At 39.9% G+C, this 18,837-nt stretch overlaps 1 protein-coding gene across 6 annotated transcripts in view; it reads right to left on the minus strand.

Moving 5' to 3' along the window:
• LOC114889162 (zinc finger protein 345) overlaps positions 1-17,042 on the minus strand; it is an 88,481-nt gene extending 71,439 nt beyond the window's left edge. Inside the window, exons 1-5 of one of the 6 annotated variants that reach the window (XM_029212161.1) lie at positions 16,628-17,042; positions 13,471-13,558; positions 11,609-11,735; positions 11,239-11,334; positions 2,517-5,535 (exon numbers count right to left, since the gene is read on the minus strand). In XM_029212161.1, the coding sequence (XP_029067994.1) occupies positions 3,842-5,535; positions 11,239-11,334; positions 11,609-11,735; positions 13,471-13,479 (1,926 nt within the window). In that variant the 5' untranslated portion in view covers positions 13,480-13,558; positions 16,628-17,042 and the 3' untranslated portion in view covers positions 2,517-3,841. Of the gene's footprint in view, positions 1-2,516; positions 5,561-11,093; positions 11,335-11,608; positions 13,446-13,470; positions 13,559-16,627 lie in introns of those variants that run through there. The other 5 variants (XM_029212170.1, XM_029212204.1, XM_029212177.1 and 2 more) reach the window with 5 other exon arrangements.
• Between the last annotated feature and the right edge of the window lie 1,795 nt (positions 17,043-18,837).

The raw sequence follows: 18,837 nt of genomic DNA on the forward strand, positions 1-18,837 counted from the left end.
ACTATACTCCAATACACACACACACACACACACACACATACCATAAAACAAAAAACAAACAAAAAACCCCACAAATGACCATGAATTTAAAAATCTCCTGGTTGTACACTGCAAACAAACGAACAAAAAAGAAAAAGAAAGAAATTACCCGAATACCCAGCTTGGGGGGAATGGGTGGGATATATCATGGCACTGCTGTTACAATGTTCCTGTTTTATTGTAGGCATTTTTAATAAGAAAAGCAAGGTGCACAAGAGACATACCAACCAAATGCAATGTGCAGACCTCATTTAAATCCTACTCAAATAAACCAACTATAATTAATAAAATTTGTAAAATAAGTCAGCTGTTCAAGATACACACTGAAATATGTAGAGGGCAAATGACATAATATACTGGCTTGACTTTAAAATATCTTAGCCAAAAATATTTGGAAGATGAAACAAGAAAGGCAAAAAATGAGTGATTATTAAAAATATGTGGTAAGTTCATGGCTGTTCATTTTACTATTCTATTTTTGTATACATTTGAAATTTTCTACAATAAAAAGTTAAAAGAGGGACTTCCCTGGTGGTGCAGTGGATAAGACTCTGCGCTCCTAATGCAGGGGGCCGGGTTCAATCTCTGGTCAGGGAACTAGATCCCACATGCATGCTACAACTAAGAGTTTGCATGCCGCAACTAAGGAGCCCATGTGCCACAACTAAGGAGCCAGTGAGCCGCAACTAAGGAGCCCGCCTGCTGCAACTAAGGCCTGGTGCAACTAACTATATATATATATATTTTTTAAAGTTTACACAAAATAAAGCAAGTTACAGATAAATGGGTACTTATCCCGTTAAAACATACTCTTATTACATTCAGATGTGGGCCATATTTGAAAAAAGAAGGAAACAACAAAAAATAAAAACCAAAGTTTTAACAGTAGATGGTTGGGAGATAGTGAAGGTGATTTATTTTTTAATTTTTTGCACTATTTCTCTGGTATGGCATAAACTTTAATATGGAATGTTGTAAGAGGAATGTGATGACTTTTGAAAATAATTATATGCATGTAAGGGAAATAAAGCTTAATTTTGAACAGTTATGATGGTATCAATATATCTTAAAGTAGCAACTAAACCAGTACTGCAGCCATGGCTTCCATTTGTCTTTAATAATCCTTTGATTAGTGTACATTCCTATCCCCTCCCACTACCTTAAAAGGTAAACCCTAAGTTTTAAAATTTGATTTATGAAATAAACATAACAGTGCTGAGATAATTAGCATTCATTCAAGTTTCTCCTGTTAAACAATCTTGTAACAACAGCATCAAGAATAAAAACCTTACTAAATTGATCTAGATGACAGAGTAGGGAAACGATTGTGAAAATTTAAGCTAGAAGGATTGTCCCTGTATAGTTTAGTGACTGTAGAACAGAAAAGCATTATGCCACCCACTAAATTTAAATAACTGCAATTATGCCTTAAATTTCCTCTTATAAGTATTCCTTTTGGTCAAGAATAGATTTCTTGAAGTGTGTTCACAACACAAAATATTAAGTATTATGGAATAGAAGGGATTCATGGTCAGGACTGGGAAACAATGGGTTAAACAAAGGTAATATTTTCTTTATTGTGGGACTTCTTACAATTTTTTAATTTGGCTTGTTCAAAGTGGAATTCATTAAGCCAATAAGAAAATTTGGTCATGCATGGCCTTATATGCAATGAGGCAGAACACTTCTTCTCCAAAGGTATTTTGGAGATTATTATTATTATTATTATTATTTTTGTGGTACGTGGGCCTCTCACTGTTGTGGCCTCTCCCGTTGCAGAGCACAGGCTCCAGATGCACAGGCTCAGCGGCCATGGCTCACGGGCCCAGCCGCTCCACAGCATGTGGGATCTTCCCGGACCAGGGCATGAACCCGTGTCCCCTGCATCAGCAGGTGGACGCTCAACCACTGCACCCCCAGGGAAGCCCCGATTATTATTTCTTGAATGTATCTTAGGAAAATCTGGTTCTGGGTATTTTCTGCAAAAGGCTGCTAACATGCATATATATTACTTGTCAGAGGTATTATCAATAACCTATTATCATTGTAGCATATAACATTCTACTTACATTCCATTATTTACATTTTCTTTAAATTTAGTTGGGCAATGACGGTAGTCCCTGAATTGTAAACAACTGACCAATGATGGCATAGTTTGTCTAATCTGAGTGGAGAATGCATGACTGCATTGGCATCACCGTGGTTACCCTAATGATTCAGAGTGTTCTAATGGTTCTCAATCACACTTATCTTTTCTGTTGTTGTTGTCTAAAAAATGGTGGATTAACATTTAGATTATAATTTTGTAATATATATGTAAAACCAGTGTTTTTTAGAGTGGGGATAATGAATATTAAGTTGTGAAGACAACTAAGTGGGCTGCAGTGTTCATTACAGACTATGTAATAGAAAACAGCAGAGTGCCTCGCATATGGAAAAGTATTGTCTTGGGAAATTTTGTATCAATTCTTCTATCAATGTCTTTTATTTTACTTTTATTATTATTTTCTTTTATTTTACTAATTATTTATTTCCATTATGTACTAATACATTTCATTATATATCGTCATAGTATCTGTTCCTTGAAGTGTCGAAGAAAAACATAATTCATACTTTATAATGTTCAAAATAATTGCATGCACAAACATGTCTGCTAACTAGTTACTTGTTAACTGGGTTTTAAATGTTTTATATTATTCAGAAATCCCTGAGAGAATTCATGTAAGTGGTTTAACTTGAACTTAAATTATGTTTGGGAAAATTGGTTAGGGTACTTGAATGCATTGGAAACATTATTTTTCCCATTTGAAGTAATGGGATGTAGGTAGGCTCTGAAGTTTGGGCATCTGAAAATTTACTGTTCAACCAGTTATCAGGAATAGATTAGGTTCAGATAATGAGGAAAAAGTGTAGTTGGTAAATTTTGCTTTGATTTCTCATTTAAGACAATATTTTATAGGTTTTTTTTTTAATGGCGTTAACTTGGCTATCATTTTGTTGGTAAATTCTTTTATCCTTAAAGTAGTAATTAGAAAATGTGGAATAATGACTTCTGCTTTTGTAATTTGTTGTAGAAAAATCACCTCTCCTTGATTTTATAAAAAAGCTCTACAACCGTAAAGAAATTTCTTCCATACAGTTTCTTTCCAGTATGAATTTTCTGGTGCAGCAAAATTTATGAGCTCTAAAATAGAGGCCTTCATACTCTTATTATGTTCTAAAGCTCTTGTCATAGAATAAATTATTTGGGTTCAAAAGGGGATAGATGGTAATAGAATGTTTACATCTTTCTATGGTACTTATAAAATATTCCTACCATTTGACTTCTCTAATAGCATTAATAATGATGATAATAATAATGATGATGATAATAATAATGATAATAACACTGAGTATCAGATACTGTCCAAAGGGAGTTACATGTGTTTAATCACTTACAATTTGATCATTATTATACCATTATAGTATTTTACACATAAAGAAATGGAGGCACAGAGAAGTTAAGTAACCTATCCAATTTCACAGTTAGGAAATATTAAAATAGAGATGGTGCTCAATAAAGGATATAATTCAGCATTACATTCCAGGGTTATAGAGATTTTTTTAAATGTTTAATGGGTTCCAGAAGTCATTTATTTCTGCATTCATGAAATTAATATAAGCTTTCTAAAAATGAGTTGATTTTGAACACAATCAAAAGGATGTCCTATTTCATTACAAACATAATATGAGTTCTCTAATATTCCAGAGCTGCTGAAGATGGGTGAAGACTTTCTTATATTAAATAATATATAAAGCTTTCTCAATTATGAAGCCTCATATGTTGAATAAGTTGTGAATGACGTCTAAAGTCTTTACCACACTGTATGCATGCATAGGGTTGCTCACCAGTATGGATCCTTTGATGTAGAGTAAGTTCTGAGCCACGACTGAAGGCCTTCCCACATTCCTTACATTCATAGGGTTTCTCACCATTATGAGTTCTTAGATGTTCAGTAAGGTGTGAGCCACGAATAAAGGCCTTCCCACATTGCTTACATTCATAGGGTTTTTCACCTCTATGAATTCTCTGGTGTTCACTAAGTTGTGAGCCATAAATAAAAGCTTTGTTACATTCCTTACATTTGTAGGGTTTTTCACCTGTATGAATTCTCTGATGATATGTAAGTTGTGTGGTACGAAAAAAGGTCTTCCCACATTCCTTACATTCATAATGCTTCTCACCATGAATTTTCTCATGTTGAGTAAGATATGCACAACGAATAAAGGTCTTTCCACATTCCTTACATTCAAAGGGTTTCTCACCTGTATGAATTCTATGATGTTCACTAAGTTGTTTGCCACAAATAAAGGCCTTTCCACATTCCTTACATTTGTAAGGTTTCTCACCTGTATGAATTCTCTGATGTTGAGTAAGATTAGAATTAGAAATAAAGGCTTTCCCACATTCTTTGCATTTATAGGGTCTCTCACCTGTATGAACTCTCAGATGATAAGTAAGTTGTGAGCCACGAGAAAAGGCCTTTCCACATTCTTTACATTCATAGGGTTTCTCACCTGTGTGAATTCTCTGATGTTCATTAAGTTGAGAGGCACATAAAAAGGCCTTCCCACATTCTTTACATCTGTAAGGCTTTTCACCAGTATGAACTCTTTGGTGATAAGTAAGGTGTGAACCAAGAATAAAAGCCTTTCCACATTCCTTACACTCATAGGGTTTCTCACCACTATGAATTCTTTGATGGTAAGTAAGCTGAGAGCCAAGAATAAAGGCCTTCCCACATTCCTTACATTCATAAGGTTTTTCACCACTATGAATTCTCTGATGGAGTGTATATTGTGAACAATAACTAAAGGCTTTTCCACATTTCTTACATTCATATGGTTTCTCTCCTGTATGAACTCTCTGATGTTCAGTGAGTTGTGAACCACGAATAAAGGCCTTCCCACATGCTTTACATTGATAAGGTTTCTCATTCGTATGAATTTTCTGATGTTGAATCAGATCAGAACTACGACCAAAGGCCTTTCCACATTCCATACACTCATAAGGTTTCTCACCATTCTGAATCCTCTGATGTTGAATATAGGTTGGCTTTTTGCTGAAGATCTTCCTACATTTCTTAACGTCAGAGTGTTTTTCTTTATTATGACTTTTCTCATGTTGAATAAGGCATGACAAGTAGCTGAAAGCTTGTTTACATTCCTTACATTTGTACAATTTTTCCTTGGTAGGATTTGTCTGATGAAGAATAGGGGACATGGAATGGCTTTGAGTGGCCTCTTCTTTACAGGTAATTTTCATGCGCATGTATGGTCTTTCCGGACTTCTCTGTTGATCCTCAAACTTGCCTTTGCACTCTGTATTTTCTCCAAGATCATTGCACTCAAGGTTATGGCTTATAGGTTTCCTCATATTCTCCCATTGCAGTGATTCCATTTCATAAGTTCCCTTTTCTGGACATGACCTTTTGGTCTCACAGCTGTATTCCAAGTCTGTAAAATAACAAGAAAGCAAATTCTTGCTGTTTTTGTTTGTAAGAAGAAATGAACTGTCTAAGGTAAAAATGGTAGATAAGGGCTTCCCTGGTGGCGCAGTTGTTGAGAGTCCGCCTGCCGATGCAGGGGACACGGGTTTGTGCCCTGGTCCGGGAAGATCCCACATGCCGTGAGCCATGGCCGCTGAGCCTGCGCGTCCGGAGCCTGTGCTCCGCAACGGGAGAGGCCACAACAGTGAGAGGCCCGCGTACCGCAAAAAAAAAAAAAAGGTAGATAAAATTATAATTCTCATAAGAACAGAATGGCTTAAACATTGCTAAAAATTTTGTGCAATTTAAAAAGAGGCACAAGGAGAGAACATAGAATGAGGGAAATTTATAGGGGGGAAATAATTAAGAAAACAGATTAAGTCAGTGGTTCTCAAACTTTGGAGTGGATTAGAATCACTAAGGAAGCTTATAAAATTACAACAAAAACACCCCTGGAAATAAACAAACAAATGCCTGGGTGGATAGCCAACCTATCAACAAATCCTATTAGCTCTCCTGTCAAAATTTATCAAATATCTGACCACATCCACTACAACCACATTAGGCCAAGCCACCCATCTCTCACTGTAATAGCCTCTTATCAAATTCTTATGCATTTTAGACTCCCTCACATGCTGTTCCATCTGCCAGGAATGCTCTCTGCAAGGCCAGTTCCTTTTCATCTAAAACGTACTAACTTAAATGCCAGCTGCTCAGAAAGACTATCACTGAAAACTCTAATTGGGTCCATGCCATGTCTTTATTCTCTATATCTGCACCTTCTTCTTCATTCTTGTTTCAATCTTTGCAATTCTAGAATTACATTTTCTTTATTTATGTTGATCCTTCTATTCCTCAAGCTTCACAAGCGTAGGAAAAATATTCCTCTTTATAGCTATTCCCCAGAACACAGAAAGTAAACACAGTGTTTTCTTCTTCCCTTCATGTATTTTTTCAGGTCTTTCTTTCCAGTACCTTCTACTCAAGGCCAAATGTTCTCATATTTTCCAGAAAAGCATAAGGTTCTATAATGTTCTAGAAATAGTGACAACTTTATACACTAAAGAAAATTTTATGTTATTCTGAACAAAGTTGGGAGATGGGTGTAATTTTAAAAAGTAGAAGAACACTATCCACTGTGACTGGAGCCCCAGGCACACTCTGGAAACACTGCATATAGGCTGTAGAGTGTAATAGAGGATGGTAGTGGGAAAGAAAATAAACATATATTAGTAAATTCAAGTTCAAATGGTCTTTTAGAAATAAGAGTCAGAAATCTGAGGAAAACGTGCTTTTGCTAAAAAGTACAATGAAACTGTAATCTGTAAAGTACAATGAAACTGTAAACTGTAAAATACAATGAAACTGTAAACTGTAAAGTACAATGAAACTATAAACTGTAAAGTACAATGAAACTGCAAACTGTAAACAAAACCCCCCACACGGCTCAATTCAACACCAACTCGTCAGCAAAATGTACTGGGATGAGAGTATCTGGCTTTTACTTTCTGTCAGAGAAGCACAATATGGTTTACAAGACAGTAGGAAAGAAACCAACTGGAATATGGTGATTAACGGAACAGCGTAAGGGACCAGATAAATCCAGTTTAGATTCCAAACTGCTCTCCATGTTATAGTAACACGATAATAAAAATGGGAAGAAATATAAATCTAATGATTCTGGGGTGGGAAGCACTGTGAGACCACACAGGGTAAGGTGCTAAATGGCGACCTAGTGTGATAAAGAAAGTAAAGATAAGAATACCCAAGTCTTAAAACCATGCTGAGGTTGAGGAATATGTATGAAATGTATTCAAATAAGTAGTTCTTTTTATTGTCATTAAATCAATGCAAGAATAACTGGGAAAACTGCAAAAGGGGTGATGACTAAAGACAACAAAATGGAGTCTGAAAAGCAGAAGGCATATTGAAAGGCCCCTTTGACTCTTACCCCCTTGAGTCCTACTGAGTCTATCTCCTAAATAGCTCTTGAATCTGTTTCCTTATCCCCAACACCACTGCCGACACTCTGAGGATGCCCAAAGCAACTCTCATTTGAGCCACGACAATAACCTACTCAGTAACGTCATGAGAACCTTCCTTCTAATCTCCATCTGGCAGTCAGAGTAATATATTAAATGTGTAAATCACATTATGTCACTGTCCTATATAAGATTCTTCATAAGCTTGCAAATGCTTTGGGGATAAAATTCAAACTTGTTAGTAGCATCTTTCAAACTGCTTTTGACTGCAACCTCACAATAAGAAATGCATGTTATATTATTATGCATGTTATATTGTGAGTACACATGCACAAACATAAACAAGACAAATAGGTCATGAAATTTTCTTTTTTACATGTGATGCATTCTGATATTTTATGTTCTCTTCTGTGTTATTTTATTTATGAAACAAAACCAAACCAAAAAATAAAAACAAATGCTGCTCACATTCAATAAAGATGTTAAAAAACAAACCAACCAAAAACAAGTGCTGCTCACAGCCTACCAGGTCATTTCATAACCCCTAGAAGGTGCTGCCTGGCCTGGCTTCTGCCAGCTTCTCCAAACTCACACCTGGTACCTCTCCCTTACTAGGCTCCAACTACAAGGGTCTTCTTTGAATATCTCATATACACCAGGCTCTATCCTCTTATAGCCTTCAGTACATTGTTCCCTCTGCTAGGAATGCTCTTCCCTCTACCCTCAGCCTCCCTACTGGCTTTCCATCTTTTCAGGGCTCATCTGAAATTTCACAGACCTTTGCAATTCCTGAAAAGCCTTCCCCAAACCCAGACTTCTAGCAACACTGCACCTACAATTCTTTCTTCTATTAAGACAACCACTCCACTCACTGCAGCCTAAAAGAAAGGCCCCCATAGCTTTTGGTGCTGGTAAGACCTCCACATCCTGCTATTAAGGCTGGATTCTCCTGGAAGGTCTTGATTTCCATAAACTCTTAGTGTGGCAGTCCCATCACTCTTAGTTTGTAACAGAAATAAGCACCCACCTTCCCCAAAGAGACCACTCAGGACCAATCCTGTAATGCTTGACATCTCTGGGTATCCAATTACCTCTGAAAAGCTCTGGCTTCCTGGGTCCTTGGTCATCACTAGGACTCTCATCCCAATCCAGGTCTGGACATCCTCTTTTATGACCCAGTGTTCTACTGCATGCTAACAAACAGACCTGGAACTCATAGTGTACTTTCCAGAAGTACTCTAACTTCAGCCTCCCTTCTGATTATTCTCTTCACCTTCTTGCTCTGATTGAAACCTTGAGCACACTTCTTCCCCTGAAACACTGTTTTCCTTCACTTCTTTCCACCTACCCTCTCCCACAGTAGATATAATAGACCTTGTTGTTACCAATAATCACAACACCTCTAAAAGTTCAGTTTCGAGCAATCATCATTTTGACCACTACCACACATATTTCATTTACTCTTATACCATCTCTCTATTATTTATCTCCATCTTAAAGACTCTCCTTTGAAATCAAAACAAAACAACCTCTCCTTTGATTCTTTGGTTCACTTTGCAGCTCCTATCCATTTACTGTACTCCTTCCTGGCAAAACTTCTCAAAAGAGTTGTCTGTACTTCCTGTCTATACTTTTTATTTCCCTTTACTCCCACCCTCATAACTAACATTTTGCTGTATTTACTTCCAGGTTTTTTCCCTGCACTTTTATGTAGTTACATATACAAACTTGAATCAAACTTCTTTTTCCTCATTATTATATCATACTTCTTTTTCCTCACTATTATAATACTGTTATTTAAAACTTCTAAAGCATTTAAAAACTCTGTTTGTACCTTTGAGAGCTCCTCAAATGGGCCTTCCACACTGCCTGGTGAGTTAACTCACTATCCCACTGTAGTTTTTACTGTTGACTTATTTCTTCTTCATTCTCTTTTTAATCCTCTACAATCAGGTTTTTGCTCCTCTCATTTCCAAACCTACTTTGTCAGTGTCACCAATATCCTTCATCTTGCCAAATCCAATAGTCAGTTTTTAGCCTTCATCTTACTTGAGCTCTTAGCAGTATCTTTCACAGTTAACCACTCTCTCCTTGTGTTTGTCATGGCTTCCAGTACACTGAATTCCCAATTACTTCCTAGATCACAGGTTAATCAGGAAGCTCCTCAATTTCCTTTGCTGGATCATTTTCCTCTTCCCAGCTAAATGTTGGAATGCCCCATGGTTTAGCCCTTGGACTTTATTTTTATTTACCTTGCTTTCCATCTAAACCAATCCCTCCATAATCTCATCTCATCCCATCATAAGAGATTAATCCTATATTTGTCTCTTCAGTCCTGACTACCCTCCTGCAGGCTTTCAAATGTGTGTCTAACTTCTCTATGGAGATATCTAATGGGCATCTCAAATGCCCATCTCAAAACTCTTAACTTCCATCTGCAGGCTTCCAAACTCTGATGCCTCTTTCTATTTCCAATCCTTCAGCAAGTCCTATTAATCCTACCATCAAAATACAACCAGAATATAACCCATTCTCATCACCTCCACATATTAAACCCCATTCCAAGCCACTATTATCTGTAATATAGACTCTTGAACCAGTCCTCTAACTTGTCTTTTGCTTCCATTCTTACCGTCTTCCTACACATAACACCCAGAGTGATCTTTAAACAATAATCCCCTAGTCATCTGCACAAAATCTCCAAGGGCTCCCTATCATACCTAGGATAAAACCTCACTCCTTGAAATGGCCCACAAGGCCTCATATGATCTGATCTCTGCCTATTTCTCTGACGTCATCTCTAATTTCCACTTCCACTCACTCTGTTCTAGCCACATTGACCTTCTTGCTGATCCTCAAATAAAGGAAGCTCAGCCTCTCCTCAGGGCCTTTGCACTTCTGTTCTCTCTGCCTGAACACACACTTGCCTTATTTTTACACTGCTAATTTCTTTCCGGTCTCAGTTCAAACGTTACCTCCTCTGAGAGATCATCCCTGTCCATCCTAATCTAAGAACACAATAAGCTCTCAACAAACGTTTGCTGGTTGGAGATACCTAGCTAAATAAAAAAAAAACAACTGGAAAAAAACTTAATCAAGAAATAGAAAAAAGGATTGTCTTGGAAGAAGCCAAAGGTAGTTTCCTCATTAAAGCAAAAGGGGGGGACATCCCTGGTGGCACAGTGGTTAAGAATCTGCCTGCCAATGCACGGGACATGGGTTTGAGCCCTGGTCCGGGAAGATCCCACATGCCGCAGAGTAACTAAGCCAGGGCGCCACAACTACAGAAGCCTGGGCGCCTAGAGCACGTGCTCTGCAACAAGAGAAGCCACTGCAATGAGAAGCCTGCACACCACAATGAAGAGTAGCCCCCACTCACCGCAACTAGAGAAAGCCCGCGTGCAGCAACGAACACCCAACGCAGCCAAACATGATAAATAAATAAATAACTTAATTTTTTTAAAAGGGTGGGGTGAATGTAGGAGGAAGAGCAGTAAATAGGAGTTGGAAAGGAAGTTCCTTTGGGAGCTCATGTCGATATCACCTTCCTGCTCTCCCTAGGTCTCAGGTCTTCTTTCCACAGGCCTTTGAAGGGAGCTTCACACAAACATCGCAAAGTGTTGTCACTTCATAAAGCAGCTGTATTATTATCAGCAATAGCTGATCCTGTGTGGCCAGCTCTTATTCACCTGAGCTCCATCTTGTCATGGCTCTCACCACCATCCAGGGCTCCTTCCCTCGCTCCAATAAGGAAAACACGTCTGGCTTAGGGATCGAACATCCAGCTTAAAAGAAAAGAAACGGGACATGGTCATGGGATGAAGAGTCCCAGATTCAAATCCAGTCCATTGGTCATCAAAGAAGAGAAACTAACAGGAAGTGATGGAGGAAGATGTGAAAGTCCGAAGGGTGAGAAATAAAAAGGTACACAGTGGGGCTGTCTACTTCTACTTTTAAAAAACTCAAACGTTTCCTTAGGGAATAGAAATCAGAAATTCACAATGAAGGAGGCAGAAAGTATGGGAGACAAATTCTGAAAACTGTGTAAAATGATCTTACCCAGTGAGATCAGGTGGCTGTAGTTCTCCACCATGACCTCCCTGTACAAATCCCGCTGAATGGGGTCAAGGCATTCCCATTCCTCCTGAGAGAAGTTGATGGCCACATCCCTGAAAGTTACCAACCACTGAAACAACAAGTCCATTTATTATTTGTGAAAATACGATGATGATTTTGAGGTGAAATGAGATAAGAAGGAGGAGGGCATTGAAGGAAGGGGGTGATATAATAAACAATATGCCATGGCCGAACACCTGTAACATTGAAGGAAATTGGGTGCCTGAACTGTAGTGTCAACATGATCCTTGATCACTGCTATTGCCACAGACAAAACTTCCTATGTATACTAGGACAATTCCATTATCCAGAAAGGTCTGGGAATACAAAAGGCCAGATGATTGCAGTTTCCCAATTGAATGAAATATTGTATGCAATCACACAGCACTTTAAGCTTTCTAATTCTCAATAAATAATAAATAAATTCTCAACTAATGGGTTCTTTCTGAAATTAACTTCTCTCTTTAAAGAAAAGGATAAACAAGATTGATGAAATCTTTCCAAACAATTTTTTAACAACTCTCTGGACTGGAACATAGAATTTGGATGTAACTTAGAATCTTTTTGAAGATTCAAGTTCATTAAGTCACTATATTATGTCACCAAATATAATGGACATACAGTATTTTCACTTTATGGATGTAATGATCTGCTTATTTGGGAGTATTTAAAACAAATTCTTTAATGTCTTTAGCTCTAGGAATCTAAAATTCTCAAAAGATTATACATCTGGCAGATTTTATTTGCTCCTACTTTCTGTGTTCCTAGGCTACAGCAGGCTGATGGATGCCAGTCTAGGTGCACACAGGCATCACTCTGACACATTCTGGCCAACTCCAAGGTAAGCCTTGCCTCTCATTGGTTTCTTGGCAAGAGGGATGTGGTAGGTAGACTAATGACCCCGCAAAGATGTCCATATCTTAACCCCCGGAACCTGTATGTTACCTTACATGGCAAATGGGACTTTGTAGATGTGATTAAATTAAGAATCTTGGGGAGATTATCCTGGATTTTCTGGTTGGGCCCAATGGGATCACAAGGGTATTTTAAGTGATAGAGGGAGGCAGAAGAGTCAAAGGAGATGTGATAATGAAAGCAGAGATCAGAATGATGTGATTGCTGGCTCTGAAAATGGAGGGGACCCTTGAGCCAAGGAATGTGAGCAGCCTCTAGCAGCTGGAAATGCAAGAAAATAGATTTTCCTCTGGAGCCTCCAAAAGGAACACAGACCTACCAACACCTTGATTTTAGCCCTATAAGACTGATTTCAGATTCCAACCTCCAGAAGTATGACAGTAGGTTTGTGTTTCAGTCACTAAGTTTGTAGTAATTTGTTACAGCAGCAACATGAAACTGTACAAGAGGCAAGATCTCTTTCTTCTCAGGACTCAGTTCCCCAACCAATTTCAAAGGCCTCACAAAAAAAATCTCACCACACACTGAGATTGGGAACAACCAGCAGAAATGCTGTCACTTCCAAGTGGAAAACCTAGGTTTGTAGAGATCAAAGTCTGTCATGTGTCTCATTTAACTACCTCACTAAACCACTGTGCTAATACTACTCTTAAGGGGAGATATTTCTGCTTCCTCAGGGCTCCTGGCAGAATACCATCTGGTGCAGGGAAAAACACTTAGAGAAGAATGAAGCTCTTTGCTATGATCACTCACTGGAATGGGAGAAATTTGGGAGCAGTTCCTTTACAGGACTAAGCAAGGCAGAAAATATGGGAATAAATATATCTGGTGTTCATATAACCCAACAAAATGATTGCACTTCAGGGAGGAAAGAAGAAACAGCAACTCACGTGAGGCATGGTTTTGAGAACTGTCAGAACTGATCAACTTTCTGGTTCCTCTCCTGGAGATGTGCAGAGTCCTAAGAGGAGAGCAGGGCTGGAGAAGGAAAACAAAGCCATGAGAACAAGCTTGCCTCAGAGCCCACAAAATGAGCACCTTGGAACTACCTTTATTTCCCCTCTTTGAGGGAAGTTTGGGAAAATCTCAGCCCTCTTACAAATCCAGTGGAATCCAGATAGAGCAGAGGGAATTCAGGCCAGACTTTTCCTTAATCCCCATGATGCTGAACAGGACCCCAGAGGGCGCCAGTTTCCATGGGCATCTTACATCTCTAGGATAGGGGAGTACCCAGGGAGCCCTGGGGAGCAGCGCTTCCCCAGGGCCCACATGCTAAGTGAGATGCTTCGCTCCCATGCTTAAAGGCTCAGGCCCACAAGACTGCTCCTGACTTCAGAAGCCAATCGCAAATCCCAGGCCACTGTACTTCTGACCAACCAGCTATAAATTGGGGGCTCCTACAATCCCCTCCTAAGGTTCTGTACTTTGCTAGGATGGCTCACAGAACTTAGGGAAACACTTCACTTATGTTTACCAATTTATTATAACGGATACAATTTAGGAGCAGATGCATGGAAAAGATGCATAGGGCAAGGTATGGTGGAGGGGGAGCTTGGAGATTCCAATGCTCTCTTTGGGACTGCCACCGTCAAAGCACCTCAAGGTGTTCACTAACCCAGAAGCTCATCAAATCTAGTTCTAGAGTTTTTATAGGGCTTAACCTCCAGTCCCACCCTCCCCTTTCCTGGAGGTCAGGTCAGTGGGTGGGTTGGAAAGTTCCAACCCTCTAATCATTTGGTCTTTCTGGTGATCAGCTCCATCCTGAAGCTATGTAGGGGCCACACTCCAAGCCACCTCATTAGCATAAATTCAGGTGTGATCAAAAGGGGTTCATTACGAATAACAAAAGACACTCCTATCACTCAGAAATTTGCTACGTTAGGAAAACCAAATAGTTGATGAAAAGTTCTTATTTATAGAACTCCAGCTAAGAAATGCAGAAGGAATTGAGAGAATTTTTTTTAAAAATCACTATATGTAACCCTTAATAAAATAATAGATCTCAGCATCAATCATAAATGGATGTTATAACCTCTATGTCAGTGTTTCTTACCCTTTTTTCATTATTAGTTCCCCCAAAGCCTTTTAAGACAACTTTTCTCCTGATACCACTTACCTATGAAATTTTAATACCACAGATATACTGTATATGTGTTTATGTACTGTGTCCACAAACCATTATATAATATTTAGTAAGAGTTTGGTCCCCCTCCCTGCCAAGAACCAAGTTTCACCCCCGTGGGGGTAATACCCCTCCTTCTGCCATTGAGAATGTATGCTTTAGGTGAAAGAGGAAGAGGGCATTTTATAAAGGAAGAATTAAGTGGACAGCACTTGAACACCAATCAACATGGCATCACCAGAAGTGGGACACCAGACTTTAAAAAACCTCAGGATGTGATGTCACAGGAAGTACACAACATAACCTATGAATTATTTTTGCCTGAAAATGTGATTTAGGCAAAATATGACCTGAATCTGATCAAGGCTCTAGATCTAACTACCCCTTAACAGAAATATGTAGCATAGGGGAACTAATTATATGACACCACAAGGAAGAAATTAGCCAAAAGGAGAATGCACAATATTCTGCAAACAAATAACCTAGTTTTTCTACAAATCAATGGCAACAATTAAAGTAAAAACAGAAAATAGAGAAAACTGTTATGGATTAAAGAAACTTAAGAGATTTGACAGGGACTTCCCTGGCGGTCCAGTGATTAACACTCCATGCTTCCAGTGCAGGGGGCCCAGGGTTCGATCCCTGGTTGGGGAACTAAGATCCCACATGCCGGTCGTCCAGAATAAAAATTTAAAAAAAACTTTAATAAGAAAAGAGATTTGACAACCAAATGTAATGTGTGGACCTATCTGAATCATGATTTGAACAAACCAATTGTAAAAAAATCTATCTTCCAAAGAATTGGGGAAGTTTGAATATATACTGGGTATATGATATTATGGAATGACTTAGTTTTTAAAGTTGAGATAGCATCATGGTTATTATTTAAAAATATGTCCTTTTGGTTACATAAGCATACATGTGATTAAAATAACACTTTGAAATACTAAAGGAAAAAGGGGGATGGATAGGTATAAGGATATTTGCAAATGTGTTAAATTACGGCTGAGCGTTGGGCACACTGGGGTCGTATTATTTTCTACCCTGCTTGAAAATTTCCATACAAAGTTAAAACAAAAGTCCACATTTTCTCCAGAAAGTATAGTTATCTTTCATCAAAAATCTTAGACCAGAAAGGGCTGATTTGTTATCAGGTGGAAAAGGAGAGGTAAAGATGTGGTTGGTGAGTAGAGTAGACTGGTGAGGCCATCCCTGGAGCGCCAAGATTCACAGGGATAGCAATGCCTAAGGACAGTCACTGGTTTCTCCTAAGGTTTCTCCTTAGGGAGATGTTGCAGGAGGTAGCAGCATCTTGAAAAGAAGAAACTTGAGAGAAGAAAGAAAATGGCAACATACTTTAGAAGAGACTTTTAGCTGTGCAATATTTTTTTCCTTTCCTCTGTATGCTTCTGTTGGAAAGAGTAGAACAGAGAAAAAAGAATCAAAGGATATCAAGCCTTTCCCAGAGCCGACCAAACAGTTTAGGACCAATTCCCACAACAACTTCAGGCTGAGAGAGGGATCAGTTTTTCCCCATAGGGCTCTCAAAGTAGAATGGGTCATCCTGTTAGGGTGGTCTTCTGCCTTCCCGGGGCATAAACTCTCATTGTAGGGGCATCTTCAGAATAGCCTCGTTCTCTGTAAAGTGGAGGAACTGCGGCACCTGGAACCGCGCGATTCTCAACTGGCGAGACTCTGTCCCTGTCTCACGGCGGGAGAGTACACAGTCACTAAAGGGGCACAGCAGCCAAGTGCGTTAGAAGGCGGCAGGTGAGCCCGTCACGCTGCCACAAAAGCGCGCGCACACTCACACACCCAGCACTGTGGAACGTTCATGATAACATCTCCCTGCTCCCGTTGGCCGGGAACCAAAGTCACAGCGCCGCTTTTGCCGGAGGAGAGCGACGCCAAGTGCACACTCATACCTGCGGCGCAGAGGAACACAGCTGATAGCACCACGCCTCCGCCGCTAGGAACCGAAGTGACGGGGCCGACGACCAGCGGGGAAGGGCACAGCCACTCCGCACTGGCAAGGCCGACTTCCGTAAGGAATTAACCTGAGTGCTACGAAGTTGGAGATGTGTAGTCCACAGCCAGGATCGTCTCGATTCCTGTCAGCACCGAGCCCCAGCCGGCATACCAGTATTCCCAGCACCTTTCAGGAACTTCCTTCTGGACGCTCCAACCCAAAGGCGGCGTGCGGGCCCCAGCGAGGTAGTGCACTCACCTACCGCTACAGGCTGGATCCTTAAACCAAGGAGTAACGGAGTAAGTGTACGAAATGGCGCAGGGACGCGGTGGCCTCCGGGAAATGTAGTCTTAAACATGAACCCGGCCCGATACAACAGAATCCAGAGGCAGTTGGCCACGTCCTGTGGTCCGGAATCGGGCGCGCCTCGGGGCTCCCTCGCTTGAACTCGGGAACTCACGCTGCTGCGGTGTGAGCCGAACTATTTCATTTTGCTCAAGTGACTTCCCAGAGGTTCTAGAAAATCGCAAAGAGGTTACCAGAGCTTGAGTCTTGCAGTGATGCCTTCAAAGAAATATAGTCCAGGGCTGAAAAACCTGCAGAAGTCTAGGAAGCAGGGTCCAGATTTCTTAGACAGAGCTCTGGCCCGGACGAGGTGACGGTGACTACCGGGCTGCTGCTCAAAGCGGTTCAGGGGTGTGATGCTTACTTCATGGTCGTGTGTGTGTGTGTGTGTGTGTGTGCGCGCGCGCGCGCGCCCGCGCAAGGGAAGACTGTGGGGAGTGTGATGTGTGTCATATTGTGCTTGAGACTGTGAGGAATGTTAGTGGATAAGCATGTGACCCATTTGGGACTGTGTTAAATGTCTGGGGATGGTTGTAACTATAGCTTTCAGGATGATGTATGGGATTAATCAGACAGTCTATGACTAAGTATTTTATAACTTGTAAGAAAATCCTTTTTTTTTTGCATGGTTGTGAATTTAGAATGGATTCCATGGAATTATAGAAATGTTAAGTGAAAGATACCTTGAGAGTTCACCTGTAGTAGTGAATGTGGGAAAAGAAATGTGTGAGCATAGTATTGTGAGAGTGGGTATGATTGTCTCATGATGCAGCTCTGTGTAACAGTGGTATCTTTAAGCTTCAGTTTCCTCACCTGTAAAATGAGGTTAACATTCGTGTAACATTTGGAGCAGTGCTGTCCAATAGATATTTCTGCAGAAGTGGATTCCATGTCCAATGTCTGTGCTGTCCAATACCATAGCCCTGGCCACATTTGGCTATTGAGCACCTGAAATGAGACTAGTTTGACTGAGGAGCTAAATTTTTTATTTTGTTTAATTTTAATAAATTTATATTTAAATAGCTAAATGTGGCTAGCTAAATTTGACAGCGCAGTCTGAAGTATCAATTTGCCTTCAAGATTTGGTGGGGGAGAAACTTAAGTAATTTCATCTAGCAAATAATTTGAAAAATGAGTTTTACATTGAAATGAAGAGAGATGAAAAATGCAAATTCAGCTTTAGTCTTTATTTTGGGGGGAATAATTTGCATAGAGTCCACAAATATTACTATATACCGCAATGATTTTTTTTACATACCACACACCGATCAAGATAAAGAATATTTCGGGAATTCCCTGGTGGCGCAGCGGTTAAGAATCCGCCTTCCTTCCAATGCAGGGAACACGGGGAAGATCCCACATGCCACGGAGCAACTAAGCCCGTGTGCCACAACTACTGAGCCCGCAGTGCTACAACGACTAAAGCCCGGGCGCCTAGAGCCCATGCTCCGCAACAAAGAGAAGCCACCGCAATGAGAAGCCCCCACACAGCAACGAAGAGTAGCCCCAGCTCTCCGCAACTAGAGAAAGCCTGCGCGCAGCAACAAAGACCCAACTCAGCCAAAAATTAATTAATTAATTAAAATAAATAAATAAAATAAAAGGTAAAGAACATTTCAAGGACGCCAGAGTGTTCCCTTGTGCCCCATCCTGGTCAGCTCTGACTCCACCTAGAAGCGACCACTTTTTGGACTTCTAGCACTATAGATTAGTTTTGTGAATTCTTGAACTTCATTTAAATACAATCAGTGTAATGATATGTGTCTGGAATGTTTTTTAAAAAAAATATTTATGCATGCTGTGCCGGGTCTTAGTTGCGGC

This window comes from Monodon monoceros, unplaced genomic scaffold (assembly GCF_005190385.1).
Source record: "Monodon monoceros isolate NGI ecotype Baffin Bay Population unplaced genomic scaffold, NGI_Narwhal_1 Super_Scaffold_10, whole genome shotgun sequence".
In the NCBI taxonomy this organism is placed as follows: domain Eukaryota; kingdom Metazoa; phylum Chordata; class Mammalia; order Artiodactyla; family Monodontidae; genus Monodon; species Monodon monoceros.